This window comes from Acipenser ruthenus, chromosome 23, assembly GCF_902713425.1.
Source record: "Acipenser ruthenus chromosome 23, fAciRut3.2 maternal haplotype, whole genome shotgun sequence".
In the NCBI taxonomy this organism is placed as follows: Eukaryota; Metazoa; Chordata; class Actinopteri; order Acipenseriformes; family Acipenseridae; genus Acipenser; species Acipenser ruthenus.
In genome coordinates, this window is record NC_081211.1 from 8,285,343 (window position 1) to 8,308,651 (window position 23,309).

Consider the following 23,309-nt stretch of genomic DNA (forward strand, 5'->3'; position numbering starts at 1 on the left):
GCTGGGGAAAGATTACTGTGCCCCCTCAGAACAAGCCCTGCAGGGTACCTTAACAAACAAACTAATGACAATGGCACAAAACATGGAATATTTAGTACATAGATTGCTGCAAATCACAAAAAGGAAAATAAACATAAACTAAGTCAAGTAGCTAGTGCCTTCAGCAGTGTGTCCACTTGAGTTAGGGGGTGATCATTTCTACATCATCAGGAATACTCAGGATTTTGTGGTTCTCCTGGATTTACCCATTGAAATAGGGGCCTGATACAATTCAGGGTAATGCCCAGAAAAATGCAGAGAACAAAACAAACCCCTAGATCTACTGAATGAAAAAATAAAAAAACATTGCAAATGTTAAAACCATATATATATATATATATATATATATATATATATATATATATAGACAAACACAAAACGTTTAAAAGATTAAAAGATCTTTTATTTTCAGGACGTTTTGGGCAAAAACCCTTCAGCTGTTTAAAAAGAAAACACAGTGCAGTAAATGTGTTGTTATTCAAGATTTGTAATTATTCCCAGAGGTTCCAGAGTTCCTAGCTTGAAGATAAACTCTCATTATACAAACATACATTGTAAATGGAGTAAGCTCACTGACTAACACGTGTTCCAACCTGTGCAGATTGACACCAAACCAGCACAGAATCCGCAGGCCTAGGCCGTTTAATAGCACTTGACTTCACCTCGTCTTAAAAAAAAAAACAAAAAAAAACTTCTAGGCCTGTAGATATTGGACCAAATCTGAACACCCTGCCGTGTGTCACAGCATTCTTATTTGAGTCATGTCAGTGACATACAGTATTCTTTTACTGTAGGAGAATAACAAGGTTAGGGCACAATCAATCCCTCTTTGAAGATACCTGTATGTGTGCTGTACTATTACCAACTCTATCACAATGTACTGAAAATGTGATCTTTTATATATTTAAAATTGAATACATTTTGACCAAAACATTCTCTTCAACCCTTTCTATACAGTACAGTATTATTGGAACTATGCCTTTAAGAGTACCCGTGGATACAGTGGAGGGGGGGTACAGTGTTATTAATAGCCCATAACAACTACTTAAAATATATCATGTCATGTTTTTGTTATTTAATTTATTTGTACTTACTTCAAATAATAATCTTTTCATTATTTATTATCCAAGACAAAGCTTACCGTTTTAATAGTTATAAACATTTACTCTACTCCCCCACAAATAAAATATTCGTGCGTCCTGAGGCACTTGGAGCGAACTAAAATAAGGTAAAGCTTCAATATAAAAATAAAAAAATGGTGCCGTTACATTGTTTTACCTTATGTAATGTGTGTCTAGGGTTATGAAAATGGTTCTTACTTGAAGACGGTGATACACACAATGGTTATAAAATAACTAGCAGCTGTTTATTTTATGTATTTAGTTTCTGTTATGGCCGTTGCCTCCCTCTACTTTTCTCGGGGTGAGCCATTCCCAGCGCGTGCACCGAATTTGAAAATGTTTTAGAATTTTCTGTCACTGTGTGTGGGCTCCTCCTCGACAGGGACAGGACACGAAGCCTCCAGCGGGAGTTACATATCTGAGTGTTACATATCTCATTTACCTGGGTCGGGGAAGTGGCTTTACCATCTGTTCATGTTAGCCCGTCTCCTCTAGATCGCCAGCTTTCTTAAATCTCTTTGTGGTGCCGCCGTGATCCCGAACGCCGTGCGCGCGCGCCGGGCCACAGAGAGCGAGCCGGAGAAGGTCCTCGAGCTCTTCGCACACACACACACAGATTGAAACAGCGCGAGAGCGAGCGCGGTGGTCTATAATGGCTGCCAGAAAATCAAAAAGAGAAAAAACAGACAATAAATCCATAATAAGAAACGTTTGACAGGTAATGTATTCCAAAGACGTACAGGAAAGGCTTGTATATACACGTGTGTGATTCTTTCTGTGGTTGTGACAAGTTCTGTTGTGCGTGCGGTTGTCATATTAACGCTGTACAGTCCACCCCTCTTTCTCTTTTTGGCTACTGACAGGACTAGGAATGAATGGTATAAACATTCGTATATAGAAAATATTGTGTTACTGTAACCTGGTACTGCTGGAATCTACAATATTCCTGTTGCTTTAAGCCACATGGTTGCTGTTGTTACATTTGATGTTTCAACGTGAAGTACCGTCGGTAACACGCCTGGCGTCCTGTATGCGTGTTTCGATATTACGCTTCAACAATGACAATTGTTGTCACTGATTCAGAGGGTGGCCTAATCCTGTGTTAGAAGATAAAAAAAAATGTATTACTTGTTCATTTATGTATTCAATAATGTACCGATTTAATTAATTTAACATGGTTGTTAATTAATTAGACTACTGTACACTTCGTTGCGTTGCTAGATCGCCCCACCCCCTACTGTAGATCGGCTTTTAAATTGTACATTGTATACAGCCGGACAGTGCTGTTTATTTATTTTATTTTATTTATTTATTTATTTATTTGTGGTGTATTGTGAAACGTGGTCTGTTTCTCTTTATTGTAATTTAATGTTTAGTGAGTGCATGATTTGTTAGTCATATTATTCATCAAATCTATGCAAGCCAGTGTTTTTTTTTTTTTTCCTTGTGTAATAACAATATTAAAAGTTAGGTTATCACCTGGCTATATTATAGCAGTTAAATAATAATTGTGTGTAGGTAATTCTTAGATTGCATCTGTGTAGGAGGCTGTGTGGTCCAGTGGTTAAAGAAAAGGGCTTGTAACCAGGAGGTCTCCGGTTCAAATCCCACCTCAGCCACTGACTCACTGTGTGACCCTGAGCAAATCATTTAACCTCCTTGTCCTCCATCTTTCAGGTGAGACGTTGTTGTAAGTGACTCTGCAGCTGATGCATAGTTCACACACCTAGTCTCTGTAAGTCGCCTTGGATAAAGGCGTCTGCTAAATAAACAAATAATAATAATAAAATAAGTGCAATTGGTAGATTTGCTTTATGTGATCTGCACAGGATGGTTTTGTATAGACCTATAGTGTGATTTAAAGACGTACTTGTTTGTCTAGCACTGCTTGTCTAGGTCAGTCAGTGTTTATTTCTGACAAACGTACTGTGTATTTCAAAACTGAGGCCTCCATGGCATGTTTACACTACTAGCAGTGCTAGTTCTGTACTTCTCTGTAATACAAAGGAGTCCTGTGAAGGATAATGACACAAAATCCAAACTTTAAACTGTTGGTGGTTTATGCAACATTTTCCTCATTCGACCACGGATATAAATAATGTCCGGAGTAAACAGAGTATATGCTGTCGCTATTGGCAGTACTGAGGAGAAACGGGTTATTGAGTAAACTGCCTGCATATTATTGCTGGTTCACAGGCTTGACATTTAAAATGCAGGGACTTGGGTACCATGTTTTATATTGTATGGTTTTAATTTCAGTGCACGGTTATAATGAATGCTTGGTCCTACAAGAGTACATTTGTTCCAATGTACTTGTGTGATGAGTTGATATTCAAAAAATGATAAACAAGTCACATGATTTAAATGTGCCACCATCTAGTTACTACAGGCTAGGTGACTGACCACATACTGTACCTTCACACCTACCAGATCACTTCTAAACATTTCAACCAGTTGTGAGAACATGTTATGAGTTTTACTATATACTTTTTTATTTGTTTATTTTGTACTTTTTCAAAGTACAGAGACTATGCAAGGTTCTATCATAGGAACCTCGTACCTTGTTTTATTTGTATTTATTGTACTGTTATACAATAACTTAGCGTGAGCGTTGTTTTGAAAGTACTGTGCTAAGCATGGGGGACAGAACAGTTTCTTTATGCCAAAAACTTTCTTGTGTTATTTATTATCATTCAATTGTCATACCATGGAGCTTAGAAGTACTGACATTCTGGGTTTCATATGCTCAGTTATTTAGCTGACTAAATGTAGACCAACTGGTACATATTAAATGTTAAATTCACTTTTAATGACATACAGATGTTGTTTTGGAGTTAAAACTAAATGAACAATAATACTTTTAGTAAACTCGTCAGTCTGTCATTACTCAAGTATGTATGATTTAGTCTTAACTGTTCAGTGCTGTTATTCACCAACTAGATTCAGAACCTTAGATTCACTTATAAATAAAAACATAAAACACGGAATCCATCATAAGGCTAAAAACAGCAGATGAGCATAAAACATAATAATCATGTTACCTGAATCTGTGTGCAAACAGTCACATTTTTATTTTAAGAGCTGGTGTTGGGATGACAGCGGGACATTTGTTGCCATTTATTGTATTCCCTCGAACTTAAGACGCAGCCGAAATACCTCACCCTGAATTTGACGAAAAAAAAGACTTAAAATAAAGATGCATTTACAAAGATACAACGTCAATTACGCATATAAGAAAATGATGTAAGGAGACAGTTTGTGGCCGTCTACTGTCGCACAGAGCAGTACACTTATGTGCTACTTTTTATTTCCAATCGTGATTACTCACACCTGTTTTTCTCCTTTTTTGTGAACTGTGGTATTGCTTGTCATGTCGAAAAATACAGCATTCTGAGCAGCATTTCCGATCTGTCCAAGCTTGTACAGTTTGTTAGAAACGCTAAAATTGTAAAAGCTTCTCTTTGAATTCCTCAGAAGCTAATTACGCCTCTTTGAAAATGGCTGCTTGTATGTCATAGGTGATTCGAGATCGGTCAGTCAATTAATATACTCTGCTTCACTGACATCCCAGAGAAAACCCTGGTTCCTATGCTTTACAAAGTAATTTGGTAAAGGAACAAAATGATAACACATCAAAACATTTCTAACTGTTCCATTTTCCTTCCCCCCCCCCCCCCCCCCCCCCACTTCCAGTAATTAATGGTGTGAGAATGGTGAGTAGTCAGCCGAAGTACGAGCTGCTTCAGGAGGTGGGTCGCGGCGGTTACGGCGTGGTGTACGAGGCGCTGGTGAAGAAGACTGGTGCTCGGGTGGCAGTGAAGAAGATCCGCTGCCATGCTCCAGAGAACGTGGAGTTAGCACTGCGAGAGTTCTGGGCTCTGAGCAGCATCCAGAGCCAGCACCCCAACATTATTCACCTGGAGGAGTGCATACTGCAGAAAGATGGCATGGTGCAAAGAATGACGCATGGATCCAATTCATCTCTTTACCTGGAGGTACTGTAACAAGGGCTCAAAATGCATTCACCATTATTTGGAGCGTAATGTCAGATAGACAAAGAACGAGGGAGCGCTGTAGTCGCCTGTGTCGTTCTCTTTCATTGGGATTACACAACTTGTCATTCTGCGATACGCTGTGTAGTTTAGAGAAACAACTGTCTCGAAGAGTCCCATTGACTGGAAAGTGACAGCAGCCTGTCACCAAGCCGAGTGTTTTTAGTCAGACTCTGATTGGAAGAAGCGCCTCAATGGCTTTTTTTTTAGTTAAAATCCAGAGCCATAAAAAAAAATAAAAAAAATAGACGAAAATACTTAATAACTGCTACAATTCCAGGTTGCATCAACTGTGTCCCTTGCTGGTAAAACCTTGATCACTTAAATAACTACACAGTTTTATTAAAGTGGTTGTAGCTAACACAATCATTAGATAGGTCTCACATTTATTATTTTATTTTTTATTGAAAACATGTGTATTTAATGGGCCATATTTTCAAAGCATTTCTTCCATTCTTTAACTCCTGGATACTGTTACAAAATGAGAAACGAAACACCTAGAGGTCGTGAAATATCACTTGGTTTGGTTCTCGTTTTGTAAAATTAACAGGTGTCTTACATCTTTTAAATAAAATAGGAGTTCATTAAAGACTAGAGTAAACGCTTGCACTTCCTTGGTCATTTTAGGTGGAGAGTAAAATGGTCCCCATAACTTCAAGCTGTTTTTCCTGTCAGCTACCAACCAGCTGCTCCTCCTTTTAACTGACAGGCTTTGTGGTCAGTCACATGCTGTGGTCAGTAGCATTCACAGAGGATATTCAAATGGTCATTGGCCACGTGCTTAGCTTGTGGAATGGATAGCTCGTGTTTTGTAGAAAGGAATTGCCAGAGTTGCTAGAAGTTCTGGAAAGGTATCTCTGAATCGCTTGGTTGTAAATGCATACACAGCCAATTGTTTCTTCCTTTTTTAATTCTTTTGTGCTAATCTGGGACCCTTTGTTCTGCAAATGGTGAAAGTGCAAATTCCTTTACTGTTCACATTGGTAGTGCACTGAGAGTGCAGTGAGCTAGTGCTGATTTTTTATTTTTTTTGGATGGGGGTTGCAATTCAATGAAATTCATTTTGTAAAACTCATTCAAAAACTCAAAGTACATTTTTACAGAAACCCAAGGTATCTCCATTCTTAATGTGTTGCAGAAAAAGCTTTGATTTCAGACCCACTGGTTATGCATTTAATGTCAGGTTCAGATGCATTGTTGTCAAACTTCTTAATTGATTAATATTCAGCAGCTGTTTCATGCAGTGAAACAAGCTTCATTCATGTTTTTCTGTTTTACTGATGTATTAACTGTTTTTCCTTTGCCAAGATTCAGCTAAAGTACATAGTTCAGACTACAATTTTAAATATGTCTGATAACAGACCAATTGCAAGAGATTGGGTTCAATTACTTTGAAAACACACAGCATGATATAACAGTGCTGTTGGGCTATTTTTGCATGTTGGTCTGTTGTGTAACAGCAGCTGACTCGTGTAATAACATCCCAGGACTTTGATTTGCTGTAACCTTTAGGTGTTAATATTACACTTGCTATTCTGTACTGGGAGTACAATGTATGAACAGTATCTGGATTTTATATTGTTCTGTGTTGCAGTCTATTGTTAAACCTGTTTACAATCAGAAGGGGGCTGATGCCTAAAGGTAATGCATATAATAGCTCATACAGAGTGCCATTTAATTCTTGTTTACACAGTCTCAGCAGTACTTTAAGGCATTTTAATAGCCTGTCAGTCACTTTAGTGCTTTGCCATCCCAGGGATTTGGCTGTCTTCCCAGTTGTCTTGCTGAAATGTGTTGACGTTTTACAGAAATGCTGCAATTGTTTATGCAGACAACTAATCCTTTCTTTTGTCAGAAACAGGCAGGGACAATTAGGACTAATCTTCTAAAGCTTAATCTTCTGGGGGGGGGGATCAAAAAGCATGATTGGTTGAACTGCATAACATGACTGGGCTGTAATAAAGGTGTATATGCACAGCATGCATGCTAATGAGCCACTTCACAAGTGAATCGCTACGCCATGACTCTCTGTCCAGCCGTTTAAGCTCAACTGACTGTTTAGAGTTGCTACTGGCCTATTTCATACACTGCTTTATACATTCCATAGTCATAATGTATTTTAATCTTGTATTGAGTAATCTTGAGTCCAGCACAAGAAAAATTATCACAAGCCCAGAATGTTCAAATCCTATGCTCGGTCAAGGTTGCAGTAGTTGACCCCTCACTCGCCTACAGTACTTAAATGTGTGCTGGATGCAGTGCAACATGGGGTTAATCTGTCTGTGGAGGGATGATCACATTTGGCTACTAGTGCTGACAGTAATTGAAAAGTTCAGAGTGGGCTGAATAGCTGCCAAACAGAAATAACATTCAGTGAATCTGTCCTCTTTGGCTAGATGTAATCCTGTAATCCTGTGGAGGAGGATGAGAGTCTTCATATGTGGACAGGCGCATAATTCACCCGCGTACAGAATGCTCTGATAAATAGAAATGGAAACTATATGCAAACACTGTATATGCAATGTGCTTTTATTTGTAGTAGTGAAAGACAATTTGTGTACTCTTAAGCCAAAATAATTTGCATGATCCCTGAGAGGCATTCTGTTTGTTTTATACTCTCTCTACGATTGTTCATAAAACAGCGTTGCCACCACTTTCTCATTTCTTACTGTGCATTGTTGCAAATTACTTGAACACAATTGCAATCGATTTATGTTTTTTTAGCCACTTGTTCTTGGTTGTTAATCAACCAGAATTGTTTGAAATAGAAAACAGCATCGTGAGAGAGACTATTTACTGTAATAACACACATGCACACAGCAGTGTGCTATACTGCAGACAAAACTAAGGTGTTCTCTGAAGAAATTGCTTTAGAAAACGTCAACTTACAAAAAGAAAAAATATATATATTGTGTTTACAATCATTCTCATTGGTTGTGGTTTCTGTTGCTATAATATTGATATTGAAGTGTGGGAATGATATAACAGTAAATCGATGGTCACACATTTAGCTGAGTGTAAATGGGATTCTTCGGGAAGGGTGTACAGCAAAGGAATTCTCTCTTGCTTTCTATTTTAGATACTGTACTAGAGTTAGGAACTTTTCAAGCACCCATATTTTTACTTTTATTGATCCGTCCCCCTGATGAATAAATTGCTCCTCCCTGGAGCAACATTAAAAACTCCTATTTGTAAACCTCTTGACTTGAGACATATTCATTCTGTACTAATTGTGAGTAGCTCAGAAGCAGCCAATAATTTCAATGAAATACTCTACCTAAACCCAAGGTGTGTTTCTATCCCTACTATAATGTATAAATCAATTTTAAATGCACTTTAAATAGTGAACTTTTTTTGTTTTGTTGTTCAAGCTGGTGGAGACTTCGCTGAAGGGAGAGATTGCCTTTGACCCCCGCAGCTCCTACTACCTGTGGTTTGTGATGGATTTCTGCGACGGAGGAGACATGAACACGTACCTGCTTTCCAGGAAACCGAGCCGCAAAACCAACACCAGCTTCATGCTGCAGCTCAGCAGCGCCCTGGCCTTCCTGCACAAAAACCAAATCATCCACAGGGACCTGAAACCGGACAACATCCTGATCTTGCAGGACAGGACCCCCACTGGCCTGCCAGAGCCCACTCTCAAAGTGGCAGACTTTGGCTTGAGCAAAGTGTGCTCTGCATCCGGGCTCAACCCAGAGGAGCCTGTCAATGTGAATAAGTGTTTCCTTTCCACAGCCTGTGGCACTGACTTCTACATGGCCCCTGAGGTCTGGGAGGGACACTACACTGCCAAAGCAGACATCTTCGCCCTGGGCATTATCATCTGGGCCATGGTGGAGCGCATCACTTTCATAGACACAGAGACCAAGAAGGAGCTGTTGGGGAGCTATGTGAAACAGGGGGCTGAGATCGTGCCAGTCGGGGAAGCGCTTTTGGAAAATCCTAAAATGGAGCTCCACATCCCTGTGAAGAAAAAGAGCATGAACGCCAGCATGAAGCAGCTGATCAAGGAAATGCTGTCTGCCAACCCTCAGGAGCGTCCAGACGCTTTCGAGTTGGAGCTGAGATTAGTCAATATCGCTTGTAAAGAATGTAACTGGGATACGTGAGGATTGGGAGAGGGGGGGTAAATAAAATATATATCATTTGTATATTGTTTTGGATTTCTATAGAAACTGGTGCTGTTTAACATCAGCATTTTCAGTGGAGCAAAAATTGCTGTACTTCAGGAATTCAGTTTACTATCTTAAAAAAAATAATAATAATAATTGAAACCCTAGTTTGACAGTATTGTTAAATTATGCTGCACTAAGATTTCTTTTTTTGTGCAAAAAGTCTAGTCTTAATATGATAGGGAAATATCTGCTTGGCCCCACACCACATTCCAAACTGAAACGCAGTAACAGGGTTATTGTTTTGCATGCTGGTAGTGCAAAATAATTGTCAACATTCATTTGGATGACCTTAATCCAGAGCTATGACATTTGGCAGCCTGGTTGCTGAAAACACATCAAACAAATATAAATCTGAATGGAAAAAATGATGTGTTTTTGAACTCTGAAAGTCTTTCCCTGCTCTCATTCAAACACGCTTCGTGCGGGGTTTTGTATAGAAGTGCAGTATGTGATGCCTTTGTTCCTTGTTTGCTGTGAAAGTTGAAGTTTTTTTGGTGAATTTTCTTTTTCCATCAGGTGGTATTTGTGAGATTTTTTCTTTATGAAAACAAACTTGAAGTCGTATACCTTTTCATATGGACATTATTTATAAACAGAATGTAACAAGACACAGTTTAGACATGGAATTGGACCTGTTTTCTACAAGTGTTCTGCACTGTCCTTTTGGTTTGCAGGGTGAAACCATATTTATTGTGACCTGAGAATTGAAAGTCAAGTAAAAACATGTCAATACAGAACTTTATTTTTTTATATATTTTACTTTGTATTGGTCATCAAATAATGCAATATGGGCCAGAATATGAAAGTAGATAGAATTTGTTTTACATTTTTTCTTGATAGTTTAATTAAGTTGTATTCCTTTCAGGGACAAAATAGAGGCAAACTTGCTTTTAAATTGGGCCATACTACTGTGTGTGTGTGTGTGTGTGTGTTTTAAAATATTTAAACAGCGGACAGGACATCCTATGGAGGGAAGACCGTGGTTAAAAGTGGCGTGCCATTCCAGGTTGAAGGTGGTCATTCCACCTTGCCCAGGGTGTCACCAGGCTCTTCCTTTTTAGTGTGGCCCTGTGTGTGAAAACATTGTTTTAGATACAGGAATGTCCATGTCAAAGGGATTTACACCCTCAAGTTTGGGTTGCAGGTGTGCAGCACAAAGTAGGTCATCCATGTCCTGAAACCACATCGCTGCAAATGCTGGCTGCTGTGAGTTATTATTATCCCATGTAACCTTTTCTTTCTTTCTGCTTACCACAAAACTTTTGCATGGATACAAACATGATCTTTACCCTTCCAGTCCACCCTTTTTGTATGAGTTACAGACATTCTTCTAACTCTTGTGTGTTGCACATAAATTTCAGTCATTGTCCAGTGATTACTGTATATTTATTGGATGTACAAGAAGTTGAAGACAGTGGCCCCATGTTCATGATTTTAACAAACCTATTCCTGGGGTACATTGTGTACTGTTTACTGTAAATAAGTACAGTAAACTAGATTGCCATTACTGTATTTTTGTTTTGTAATCCATGCCTTTATATATATATATATATATATATATATATATATATATATATATATATATATATATATATATAATATATATATATATATATATATATATAATCATAAAGTATTTTGAAAGCTGTTGGTGTAGTCTGGTACGCATAAAATATGTACCACAGCAGTCTCTGATGTATGGGCATAGCATTTTAAAAGAGTGAACATTTAAACCCCCAAACTATTTTGCGTCTAATATATTTTATCATATTTTGATGATATAGGACACACACACAGTGAAACTGCCCATATTGAGGTTCTCTACACCAAAATAATAATAAAAAAAACAGTACTTGGGGTAACTGAATATGTGAGACAAGGTTGGATCAAAAACTTGGAGTTTTATTGGCCCTGTAGGACTGTAGTTGGCACCCTTCAAATGAAGTGTCGTGTCTGCATCCTGGGAAGAGAACAGGTCTGTACTGAAGGCAGGCAGAGTCTTAGCAATAGCAGCCAAGTGGTAAAACCCACTTGCCCACTGCCAAAGTGGGAGTAAAAACAGCAGCCAAATCTAAGTGATAAACTTGACACTCAGTATTTTAAGTTATTATAAAATATGCTTTAAAGAACATTTATAAAAGGTGAAAATTATGTAATTTATTGTGAAATGTATGATTGTGAAATGTATGACTTTTTAAATAAAAATATCAGATCATTTTAATGCCTTCCCTTTTTAAAAAACAATTCTCAAAACGGTTTGGAAAATATTATCCAGGCATGTCAATCAAACTTTAAAGCTAATCAATGACTGTAATACATATCTCTGTAAATGCAGATGTATTTACAATGCATGGTGTTATTAACGAACCCAACTTCATCTTCACTTTATATTAAACTATGGTAAAACTCAATTACAGAGGCCCTGGTATGACAGCAGGCAATTCATATTTGTTATTATTAAGTAACTGTTGCATGGCGCTGTAATACAGTACTGCACAACAACTGTGCAATTAAAACTAAATATATAAATGTTAAAATACAATGTAGCACTCATACTATGGGCAGCACAGCATAGTAACTGTCCACCTCAGAAACTGGTAGTCGACTAATAGCATGTCACATGATTGTGAAGTGTGCAATTTCACAGCAGTGCAGTTGAGGTTGCAATCCTTACCATAACAATTCCAAGCAGTTTCAAAATAGAGTACACAAACAGCAAAGTATTACGAAACAGTACATTCATCAATAAAGCACCAGACATTATCAAATACGTGATTTATTTAGAATTCATTTAAAGTAGCGACTAGTCAACCTATTTGGACGTTCTACTCCTATATACAGAAGTTAAGATATACAATAAAAACTAAAATTCAATAAATGTTTCTTAATTCAGCACTAGTGAGTGTTTAATACCTTGTTATGGATGACATACAAATGTTAATTTGCCATCCCAGATACTGCGACATTTTGATAAATTATTCAAAAAGAATACTTAAAAAAAAAAAAAAGCATTATTCTGAAAATATTTAGAAAATTCATAATTACACGTTTTATTTTCACATGTATTATTATTTAGTCATTTAGCAAATGCTTTTATCCAAAACGACTTACAGATACTAGGGGGAGAACTATGCATCACGACTGCTGCAGCAGAGTCACTTACGATAGGACCTTGTTTAAAATGGACACCAGTAATTTTAAACAAAGTTCTGATATCGTGGTTCTTTTTTTCGTACACAGAGATTTAAGAATACACTAGTCCATGTTGAAAATATCAGTTCTTTAGGTGTTAACTGTAAAATCTATTTAATGGCATCACAGAAAACAAAATCGTAGATGCAATCCAGGGTGATTCGTCACTGCTGTAAAAAGTTTGTCATTGAGTTTATATCTGCAGAAACTAACTTGTCCGTTGCCACATTCTTGCAATCATTTTAAGGTAATTTAACTTGCCTTTCATCCATTTTTTAGCACATTTTCAGCCAATTCAGTATGTTGTTTGGCATTATGTGATGTGATAAATATTAAAACATTCCGTTCATATTAAAAAGTTCCCATCTGATATACCCCTGCCTTTGTACCTTTGAGCCATAATAACAGCTTCATACTGCCATTACTGTAAAACAATGCCTTGTGGTATTATAGCTTACGATATGAAATTAAAGTATTGCAATGATAACAAATCCCTTTCCTGATGCACTGGCAGACCATTACCTGAAGTGCTTGATTGTAGTCCAGCTAGACTGCAAAACAGAATTTCTTAGTCAGCTGCTTGGCTCTCTCTTATGACAGGAGCATTTATTAGAAGAAAGAAAAGCACCTGCCAAAACAGCATCAGTGATGTCCAGGGTCACCATGGGCAGTCGGGATAGAGTCAATATGATGAGTCTGCAAGGTGTTTGAACTGTTCAGGAGGAACTGGGAACCATGTGTCACTGAATACTGCTTCTGAGTCCCTTCAGAGTAGCCCAAAAGCAAGGCTCATGAAATAAAGCAGTCCAACTGTCCAACAGCTCTAATGTCATTGTGACTGAAGGAGATGCAGATTGTATATGGTACAGAGTACATGCTGGGGATACCATTTGCTTAACAAATAATTATTCACACATGTATCTGCAGTCCGTTCATGCCTAAGTGTGTGCTGCATAGTTCATGTTTGACTTTGTAAAATCCTTTGTGTTTGAGCTTGAGCTTTGTCAGATATTTGATTGTCTGTAAATTCTACCTTCAGTATTGAAGTGAAGCATTTAAAATATCATGCTGGGTTGATACAGCACTTCTTCAGGCTAGAAGATTGTGAAACTTCACTTACAGAGCTGTTCCATTCATGAAAGAGTAAGAGTCCTCTGCATGCCATTAACGTCACAAATCATTTGCAGTGCTGCAGCTTCTGGTTTCCCATTCTGATGCTGCAGACCATAAAATGAAGTAAGTGACAAGTGCGTTTGATACAGGCTGCAGTGACAGCCACATAGCGCTGTTATAAAACAGAGGTATTTTTAGTTCACAAATCCGTCTGACCCGGTTGGGAAATAGAGCAGAAACAATCTGGATGATGACTTCACTGCTCCAAGAAGATACATGTCCAAACTGTGAACTACTCAAACCAGCCGTGCAATAAGCATTTACTACCTGGTGATTCAGTGAATCTGAAACAAATAGAGACAGCTGCTGTAACACTGTCAATAGAGTGCGGGGCAGGACTGATTTGAAATAGTTTTTGATTCTCTAAGGAATTATTTTGGAAATGAGATGAATGATTGATAGGTGTGAGTGATATTAATGTGACAATAACCAAAGAGTTATTATCATGAGCTTGTCAATAAACTGGTTTAACATTATGCAGGCATGTTACTCTGTATATTTCCAATCCATTTTCATCCTACCGTCACATTGTCTCTCCTTCTGTTCTGGTATAATGTGATGAGAATGTAGAATATAAAATCATTGTTAATATGTCATTGAATGCTTCAGCTAGTCAGTGGGTCCTCGCTTGGCTCTGATCCCCATATTCATTAGTGTGAAGGTACCCTAGATATGTCTGTTTTTAGTCTATTTTGACCACTACAGGCCAAGTTTCAAGAACCAAAAAATAATCAAGTGCAGTATGCCATTGATCCTGACAGCTTACATCACATATTAAAAGCATTTTTTGGTTACTGGATGGTGCATTATTATCCCTTATGATATATTTGATACAATAAAAACACCATCAAATGGGCTAACTTGAAAAAAAAAACAGATTTAAACAAGCATGAGCTTATTATCTAAATGAATTTGTCTTGCAAAACAATCCATCACTAAGAACTAAGAATGAAATGATATACAGATGCACAAATGTGATTTATAGTTTAGTATGCCCACTATACTAGGAAGAAGAAAAAGTGCTGACTCCTACTTTTTTCACCGTTTTAAAAATAAACCAAACCGTTTATACCAGTAACCTTTGCACGTGTTTGAACCCCGCCCCCCGCTTGGCTGAATCTCGCTGAACAGACCACCAGGGGAGTCTGGGAGCACGAACCTGTTTACATGTGACCGCGTCTGATAAGAAAAGCACAGCCGATGAAAGAGGGAGGGAGGGAGGAAGGACTGAACCACAAACTCCCACATGAAGAACCTGAAAACAGCACAGAAGAAACCCTGGTTTTATTATGGGAGTGGAAGGAATACACAGCAGTGCACTTTTGTGCAGGCGCTTCATGTTACAGACATTTGGCCCATGCTACGTACAGCATGCTATGGCAGGAATCTCTAATTCAATAGCAGCCCTTGTATGCGGATAAAAGCACATAAACACAGGCTATATCAAACACTTGAGAAAATACAATATTGGAGTAATAATCAGTAAGAATCTCTCAGGATGACTGCAAACACCCTACAAACGGTTCAGCTGGCAGTACGTTGTTTTCTATAATGAGAATGTCATTTTAAGTTACTTAGTATTTTAAGTTACAGTATTAAACACACACAAAAGCCGCCTAAAGAAAGTATGTAAGTTTTGTTGCCAAAAACTTTGTCATGGTCTACACCTAGCATGAAGACTGCGTCTCTCTCTCTCTCTCTCTCTCTCTCTCTCTCTCTCTCTAGACTAGTGTATGAATTTCAAATTTACTCAAGATAATAAATACATTTATCAAGTAATGAACAGTATATAATACGAACTATTTCTGCCAGAATTGTCACTATGAGAACGTAAGAGCACTCCACATAATGTTCGGATAGTACGGTGTAAATGCCCTGTATTTGATAGTGTGACCCTGCAGCTGTGTGCTGTTGCCACCACCAAACATGGCTTCGGGGTTCGTCTTCCGACACTCGATTGGTGAGGCTCACCTCCAAGAACCAATCAATGCTCTTTTTCAAAGATACATCGTTAGCTCCTCTTATGTATGCGCAAAAAATGGAACCATGCCCCGCCCACTTGCGGCAGAGCTCCAATCACTAGCGAGGCATTGGGTGAACTGGAGTTTCATTTTAGCAGGATGTGGTTGATTAAGATGGTCGCTGCACACAGGGAGAGTGTATGCAGGGTCTTAGCTCATGCAAGCAGTGTCAGGAATGCCGAGCAGTGCTTCAGAGCTCGGGGCGGGAGGTGCTACAGCGCATTGAGACCCATCTATGAGTTGAGACGTCGCCGCGGTGAATCGCTGTGCTCGGCGCCGGTCTGTAGTTACTCCGTGTCGGCACCTAGAGGGGAGTGTGAAGCGCTGGTGTATCGGAGGCATGGGGATCCCGCTCAGGTCATACAGTGAGTAAGAATCTGCAGTGTAGCATCTGACAGCTGCTTATTTAAAACATGCTTTCCAGTTTCATTCTCTAGATTCGTGTTTCTTATGTGCAGGTAGAACGCAAGTGTAAGAACAGAGAGATCAATGCTGACGATACTTTAGCTTCTGCCTGTATCTCACACAGCACTCTGAATATATCGTTAAATATAAGACTAAATAAACAGTATAGCTGCTTTTAATGTGAGGTCAGTGTCATGCGCTACAAACTATCTGGCAAAGGAATTTCAGATGGCTATACCACAGCAATATCAGGGTCTAATGCTGTATAATTCCTCTCCCAGGCTAGAGAGACTGGCACTCCCTGAGCTGGGCGTTTCAGACGTTCATGTAAAGATGCTGGCAGCGCCAGTGAACCCGTCAGATATCAACATGGTGCAAGGTAAGAATGGCAGCACTGTACCGCTTGATCCAAAGCTGCAGCAAACACTGCTCATCCAAGCTCAAGTGGGGTCTGCATAAAGTGCTTGTGACTGAGAGAAGGGTTCCATGTCACTGCTGTGTAACAGAAGAGCTGGGGAGCCCAATAGTGAGCCCATGTCTTTGAATCTGTGGGGTGACCTCAACAGTAGCTTCATATCCTTTTAAAACTTGAATCCAGTGAAGTGTTTATGTTCAGTCGATCTTCAGAACCAGCACTTGAGTGTTGGAGCTCAGAGAGGGTGCGTTCTCAGTGTGACGCCCTTAAGTGAACACTAACACTCAAGGGTGGGTTCAGAATAGGGTAGCTATGTTTCATTTTACACACCTCAGAGGAATGTATGAGACACTTCTTTTTTCAAGTGAAGCCCCTTGTGGTTGGTGTTTCACAAATAAACCCCCCAACACCCAGCAATCAAACAGCTGTCTCTATGATGTCACTGTCGAATCTGGAATGGGACCCACAATTCATCCCAGTCTTCTCTCAAATATCTAGCCTGTAAGAAACGCCAGGACTCACTCCTCACCCCCTCTTTGTCTGAAGGTACCTATGCTATCCTACCAGAGCTCCCAGCAGTGGGAGGCAACGAGGGGGTGGGGCAGGTGCTTAAAGTGGGCAGTCAGGTGACCTCGTTGAGAGCTGGTGATTGGGTGATTCCGCAAGATGCTGGACTTGGTAAGTAGCTGGTTGACACTGTCTTTTGAAATTCTAGCCTGTCTGTGCTCCTGTTGCTTGACTGAACCATGCTCCTGGGGCTGGCTCAGAGACAGCGTTACCCACCATGCTCCTGGGGCTGGCTCAGAGACAGCGTTACCCACCATGCTCCTGGGGCTGGCTCAGAGACAGCGTTACCCACCATGCTCCTGGGGCTGGTTCAGAGACAGTGTTACCCACCATGCTCCTGGGGCTGGCTCAGAGACAGTGTTACCCACCATGCTCCTGGGGCTGGCTCAGAGACAGCGTTACCCACCATGCTCCTGGGGCTGGCTCAGAGACAGCGTTACCCACCATGCTCCTGGGGCTGGTTCAGAGACAGCGTTACCCACCATGCTCCTGGGGCTGGTTCAGAGACAGCGTTACCCACCATGCTCCTGGGGCTGGTTCAGAGACAGCGTTACCCACCATGCTCCTGGGGCTGGTTCAGAGACAGCGTTACCCACCATGCTCCTGGGTAATGTTGTGTAATGTGTAGTGCTGTGGAATCTTTACTACATTACTCAACAGCAATTAATTCAAATACTCTGTAAAGCAATAGCCAGTATACCTGGAAACACAGGACCCAAGAAAAGCATTACTTTAGCTTTGCTGTATCCCGTGTTGTCCGTATCGCAGAGATATAGATATATATTTAAATAATAATGCTGATTGATATTTTTAGTCACACATCATGGATCATAACTCCCATGGAGGATTTTCTTAACTCTTACTTGGGATCATTTGCCTGGTCAAGCTCCCTCCTACACCAGTATAGCCCCTGCATGGTAACCTGCACTGTGCTCAGCGGCTCTCTGACACCCTGTGTTTGAGACAGGCACGTGGAGGACGGAGGCAGTGCTGAATGAGAGGACCCTGGCTGCGGTCCCCAGCGACGTCCCCCTGCTGTGTGCGGCCTCGCTGAGCGTGAATCCCTGCACTGCCTTCAGGATGCTGTCCGACTTCGAGAACCTGCAGCCAGGTACCGTACCGGACACTCGCTCGCTGCTGAAGCACGTAAGCAACATCAGTCTCCAGCTTTAGGGCCGTGTGACCGGAGGAGGGCCGTGTGACGGGGGAGGAGGGCCGTGTGACGGGGGAGGAGGGCCGTGTGACGGGGGAGGAGGGCCGTGTGACAGGGGAGGAGGGCCGTGTGACGGGGGAGGAGGACCGTGTGACGGGGGAGGAGGGCCGTGTGACGGGGGAGGAGGGCCGTGTGACGGGGGAGGAGGGCCGTGTGACGGGAGGGGGGCCGTGTGACGGGGGAGGAGGACCGTGTGACGGGGGAGGAGGACCGTGTGACGGGGGAGGAGGGCCGTGTGACGGGGGAGGAGGCCCGTGTGACGGGGGAGGAGGCCCGTGTGACGGGGGAGGAGGACCGTGTGACGGGGGAGGAGGGCCGTGTGACGGGGGAGGAGGACCGTGTGACGGGGGAGGAGGGCCGTGTGACGGGGGAGGAGGGCCGTGTGACGGGGGAGGAGGACCGTGTGACGGGGAGCAGGGCCGTGTGACGGGAGGAGGGCCGTGTGACAGGGGAGGAGGGCTGTGTGACGGGAGGAGTCGTGAAGGAGCTGGCAGGCTCATAGGCTGTGAGAATACAAGGCATGGTACATCTGCTTGGTGCCTCATGCAGCTTGTGGGAGCGGAGCAAGCTGCAAAGGAGCCTGTGACGGGGAAGGTGTTCGTTGCCAGACCATGTAGGCTTGGAAAAGCTGAGTCTTTGAATCTTCCCTCCTGTGCTGCAAAGGTACAGATATTACCGGGTTCTCAAACCCAACTAAAGTATAGGATTGAGTCACGACTCTTCAGTAAGAAGACAGTGCTGTTTGCTATTCTGAGAGACTGTATTGGACTCCTAGTGACGGCTCACTCTAATCCAGTTTGTGGAATTGTTTAACCCATCGAGTGCCGTTGTCTTCATTTGAGGACAGGATATATTTGGAGCATTTTTAACTGGCATCTTTCTACCTGTTATTTGAATTTTCCCTTTTACTCCGATTACTGCTAAGGTTATATCTACATGTAATGTATCAAGTTACATAAATGCAGAGTGTGTCTGATTTTAGTTTGGTTCTTAATGGGTTCATTAACAATCTCAGGCACCATGTGTTCTGTCAGGTTGATTTTATTTTCTCTTTTTTTGTGTGTAAACTCTCCCTGGGTCGTCTGCTCTCTCTTTTCTAGGGGACTGTGTGATCCAGAACGCAGCGAACAGTGGAGTGGGGCAGGCTGTCATTCAGATTGCAGCCACCAGGGGGATCCATACCATCAATATCGTCAGAGACAGGTGTGTGTCTCTCTCTCTCTCTCTCTCTCTCTCTCTCTCTCTCTCTCTCTCTCTCTCTCAGCAACTTCTGAAAATGTTTTAATTGTAAAAATACATGATCTGTGGCACTGGTCGGATTTTAGCTATAGTTGACTGTCCAAAACACAATTATCGCCGATATACAATTATCGATAATAATATTTCAGTATGATAAATATTCAAGAGTAACAAATGATTGATAATGTCTTGATTAATCCGCACTGGGTTAGGAAAGCCATACAAGTAAGCTGAACAGAAGGCTGTCTGTCCTGTATTCATACTGCAGCCTCTCAGAGAGACGGGGTTGTGTTCAGTTATCTTTACACTTGTACTATCTGTGTTTCCATGTATTTCTGCTGCCTGGTTGCCCTGCTCCTCACTGTCCACTCCTCAGTCGGTCAGCTCTGGCTGCAGGGTGTGGAGGGTCATTGTGTCCTGAGCTCTGTCCTTCTCCGCAGACCAGACCTTCATAAGCTGACCGAGCGGCTGAAGTCCCTGGGTGCAGATCACGTGATCACTGAAGACACGCTGAGGAAGCCTGAAATGAAGGAGCTGTTCAAGGTAGTGCAGTGGAGGGGAGCAGCGCTGGTCAGGGGTGGAAATGAGTGGAAAAAAGTGTAGGAGCAAGGCAGGCCAGTCCATTCTCAAGAGACAATGCAGGCATCAGTGGGGTGTGAGGGATTCCTCTGTCAGTAATTGAATAATAACTTTCAACTTAAGGATGCATTAAAAGCTAAATGATGAACCTTTGTAGCCTGTTAAAATGCAAAGCATGAATCTTACTTGTTTTGCATTTCCTTTCGATACAGAAGTTTCAAATGTGCAGTTTTGATAGAAACACATGTTCAGAAACCATATATAAAAACATAAAAGGGATTCTTTTGTTAGCTATAATCACTGTACTATCCAATATAATCATTCCACACAGCACAGCGGACGTTACTTTGATGTGTTATTTTCGATTCTCCTCTCTCGCTGCCCTCTGCCTCCTATTGGTTCATGACTCATGTGCTTCAATTCATTGCAGAAAGTGCCTCGGCCCAGACTGGCCCTGAATTGTGTGGGAGGGAAGAGTGCTACAGAGCTGCTGAGACACTTGCAGTGAGTACATGCCTCCGAGCAACACACCCAGCGCTCTACCAGTCTATACACCTCCGAGCAGCACACCCAGCGCTCTACCAGTCTATACGCCTCCGAGCAGCACACCCAGCGCTCTACCAGTCTGTGCGCCTCCGAGCAGCACACCCAGCGCTCTACCAGTCTATATACCTCCGAGCAGCACACCCAGCGCTCTACCAGTCTATACGCCTCCGAGCAGCACACCCAGCGCTCTACCAGTCTATACACCTCCGAGCAGCACACCCAGCGCTCTACCAGTCTATACGCCTCCGAGCAGCACACCCAGCGCTCTACCAGTCTATACGCCTCCGAGCAGCACACCCAGCGCTCTACCAGTCTATGCACCTCCGAGCAGCACACCCAGCACTCTTTGGTGAATGTGGTTGTAGCTAAAAAAGATACTTCAATCTTAGCCGTCATGCACGTCAATTCAGTAGTGTGCAGTTTAGAAAGAAACACATGATATCTCAAACGTATTGTGTCTTGTACTACACGTGGTTAAAAAAAGTTCTTGGTTTGCTTGCTTGCCTTGCCTCCCATAAAATCTGTTACACTGGTGCTTCCTGGGTCATTTTACCCCAGTAGTGTCTTCGGGGTCAAAGAATCTTAGTGGCTGCAAAGCATGTCAGTCATCAGAAGCAGCTGGCTGGTTACTGACAGGAAAGAAGGCACTGGAGGGGTGGGGACAATTACACTCCAAGTGAAATGACAGGGGGAGTGCAAGACTATCTGAAAGCAGGACCTGAAGACATCTTTAACCTAGTGTAGTACTAGAATGTTTCAAAATGAAAATGCATGGGATGTTGTGTTCTTCTAGGAAAGGAGGGACCATGGTGACGTATGGGGGAATGTCGAAGCAGCCTGTCGCAGTGCCTGTGGTAAGATGCTCAGCTGGGAATGTGTTCCAGCACTGTGCAATAGAGGCTGGCTGTGGGGCTCTGCAGTGAGGGCTGACCTGTGACTTGTCGTCTGCAGAGTGCCCTGATCTTCAAGGATGTGAAGCTAAGGGGGTTCTGGGTGACCCAGTGGAAGAGAGACCATGCACACGGTGAGGATGACGGCTTCTGTTTCAATAACCCCACTAAGGGTGCTTACCAGTTTTGCATGTAGAGCTTGTTACTGACGGCTCTAATATATAATTTCCAGCCGTGGCAACGGATGAATGTCACTGACATGCTTGTTTATTTTATACATCATTTAAAGGCTGATGCAGTCCAGGATAATTTCCCCAGTGCATAAAAAAATCCAGCTGTGGTTTATCTGACAGGGCAAATCAATCTCTAATAAACGTTATTACACTATGTTAAATCTGCAGCAGGCTTCAAAGAGTATGCAATGTTTTAATATGGAACTGACAGGCACGTGGCCAGATCTCCCTTGCAAAAGACTAAAATGGGACTCTGGATAATAATAAACTACATACTAAGTGATGACCTGCAGTGTCTGTCGCCCGTCACGCTGCGTGCAGTTCTCTGATACCGGCTCCTGTGTCCTGCAGACAGAGAGAAGGTGCAGGCGATGATTTCTGCGCTGTGTCAGCTGTTTCTCCAGGGCAAACTGAGCGCTCCGGCCAGCACCGAGGTCCCGTTCCGGGATTACCAGACCGCTGTCCAGGACTCCATGAAGCCCTTTGTGTCCGCCAAGCAGATCCTGGTCATGTGACCAGCTGTGAGGTCAAGCTGGGCACCTGAATGTAGCATCACTTTCCATTTTTCAAACTGGCATTTCAACAAATTATTCACAGGTCCTATCATCTAAACATGATGGAATACCTTCTGGGAACTCAGTAAAGCTGTTGGAGACTCTGATTAGGCTTTGGCATCATGAACTGAGAATCCAAACCTACATTGCCAAATGCCAAGGCAGGCAGTGTAGACCCAGGCAGGCTACAGCAGTCGGATTCAGTATGTTTAGAAAGTCTTTGGACTATGTTAAGAAATACTAAAGGAAACTAAAATTCAGTGTCAAATGTTTCAACTAGTGTTTAATAGTGAAAATAAAATATATCATTAAACTTCAGAATGCAGTCATTTTATAAATTGGGATTTCATGAATGCAGTTCATAGTGTCGTTATGTATTTTATTTTTTATCACACAAGTAGTCTGGTTTTCGGTGTTGGGATTTTGACAAGTGTCCAGAGTTGCTGTGATAAATCACTGGCGTTTTAGAGGGATGTATTTGTTTGAGATGGGTATTCTATTGAAACATCCTGAAACCTCAATTAAGCAACAGCTTACATTTGTTGTAAATTCGTAATGTTTCAATAAACCACCTAATTTGGTTTAAAAACAAATCCATTCTTCTAAGTGTGATTTATTTTAGACACTAAATAAACACAAAATCAGACACCCTACAGCTATGTGAGACACTTCTTCACACAGAGAGTGGGGAGGGGATGGAATGGGTTTCCTGTTCATGGTGTTGAGGCTGAATCACTTGGATCCTTTTTTTGACAAATTTATTCATTCACACGTCACGCAGGACCTATTTAAAGTTTTAAGTTAAATGTCTTGAAAGGTCAGAGCATCATGTGATTTCCTTGGAAATCGGGAAGTACTAAAAATGAGCAGGGCACAAGGATTCTTCAAAAAA

The 23,309-nt window shown here is 41.6% G+C and overlaps 2 protein-coding genes across 3 annotated transcripts; both read left to right on the forward strand.

The window, feature by feature from the left end:
- Positions 1-1,456: 1,456 nt before the first annotated feature.
- LOC117413815 (serine/threonine-protein kinase PDIK1L) lies at positions 1,457-10,748 on the forward strand. 2 transcript variants are annotated; one of them, XM_034023154.3, is made up of 3 exons: positions 1,457-1,878; positions 4,854-5,155; positions 8,584-10,748. In XM_034023154.3, the coding sequence occupies exons 2-3, from the start codon at positions 4,871-4,873 to the stop codon at positions 9,322-9,324; spliced, it is 1,026 nt and encodes a 341-aa protein (XP_033879045.2). In that variant the 5' UTR covers positions 1,457-1,878; positions 4,854-4,870; the 3' UTR covers positions 9,325-10,748. The 2 variants fall into 2 exon arrangements, with proteins under 2 accessions (XP_033879045.2, XP_058853677.1); XM_058997694.1 differs by lacking the exon at positions 1,457-1,878 and adding an exon at positions 2,504-2,837.
- A 5,093-nt stretch (positions 10,749-15,841) lies between these two features.
- Positions 15,842-22,738, forward strand: LOC117412763 (enoyl-[acyl-carrier-protein] reductase, mitochondrial). Its single transcript, XM_034906665.2, has 10 exons — positions 15,842-16,141; positions 16,463-16,560; positions 17,143-17,274; positions 18,131-18,274; positions 19,477-19,579; positions 20,056-20,158; positions 20,625-20,698; positions 21,534-21,594; positions 21,692-21,764; positions 22,215-22,738. Exons 1-10 carry the CDS (start codon positions 15,876-15,878, stop codon positions 22,376-22,378), a joined length of 1,218 nt encoding a protein of 405 aa, XP_034762556.2. The 5' UTR covers positions 15,842-15,875; the 3' UTR covers positions 22,379-22,738.
- The last annotated feature ends 571 nt before the right edge of the window (positions 22,739-23,309 follow it).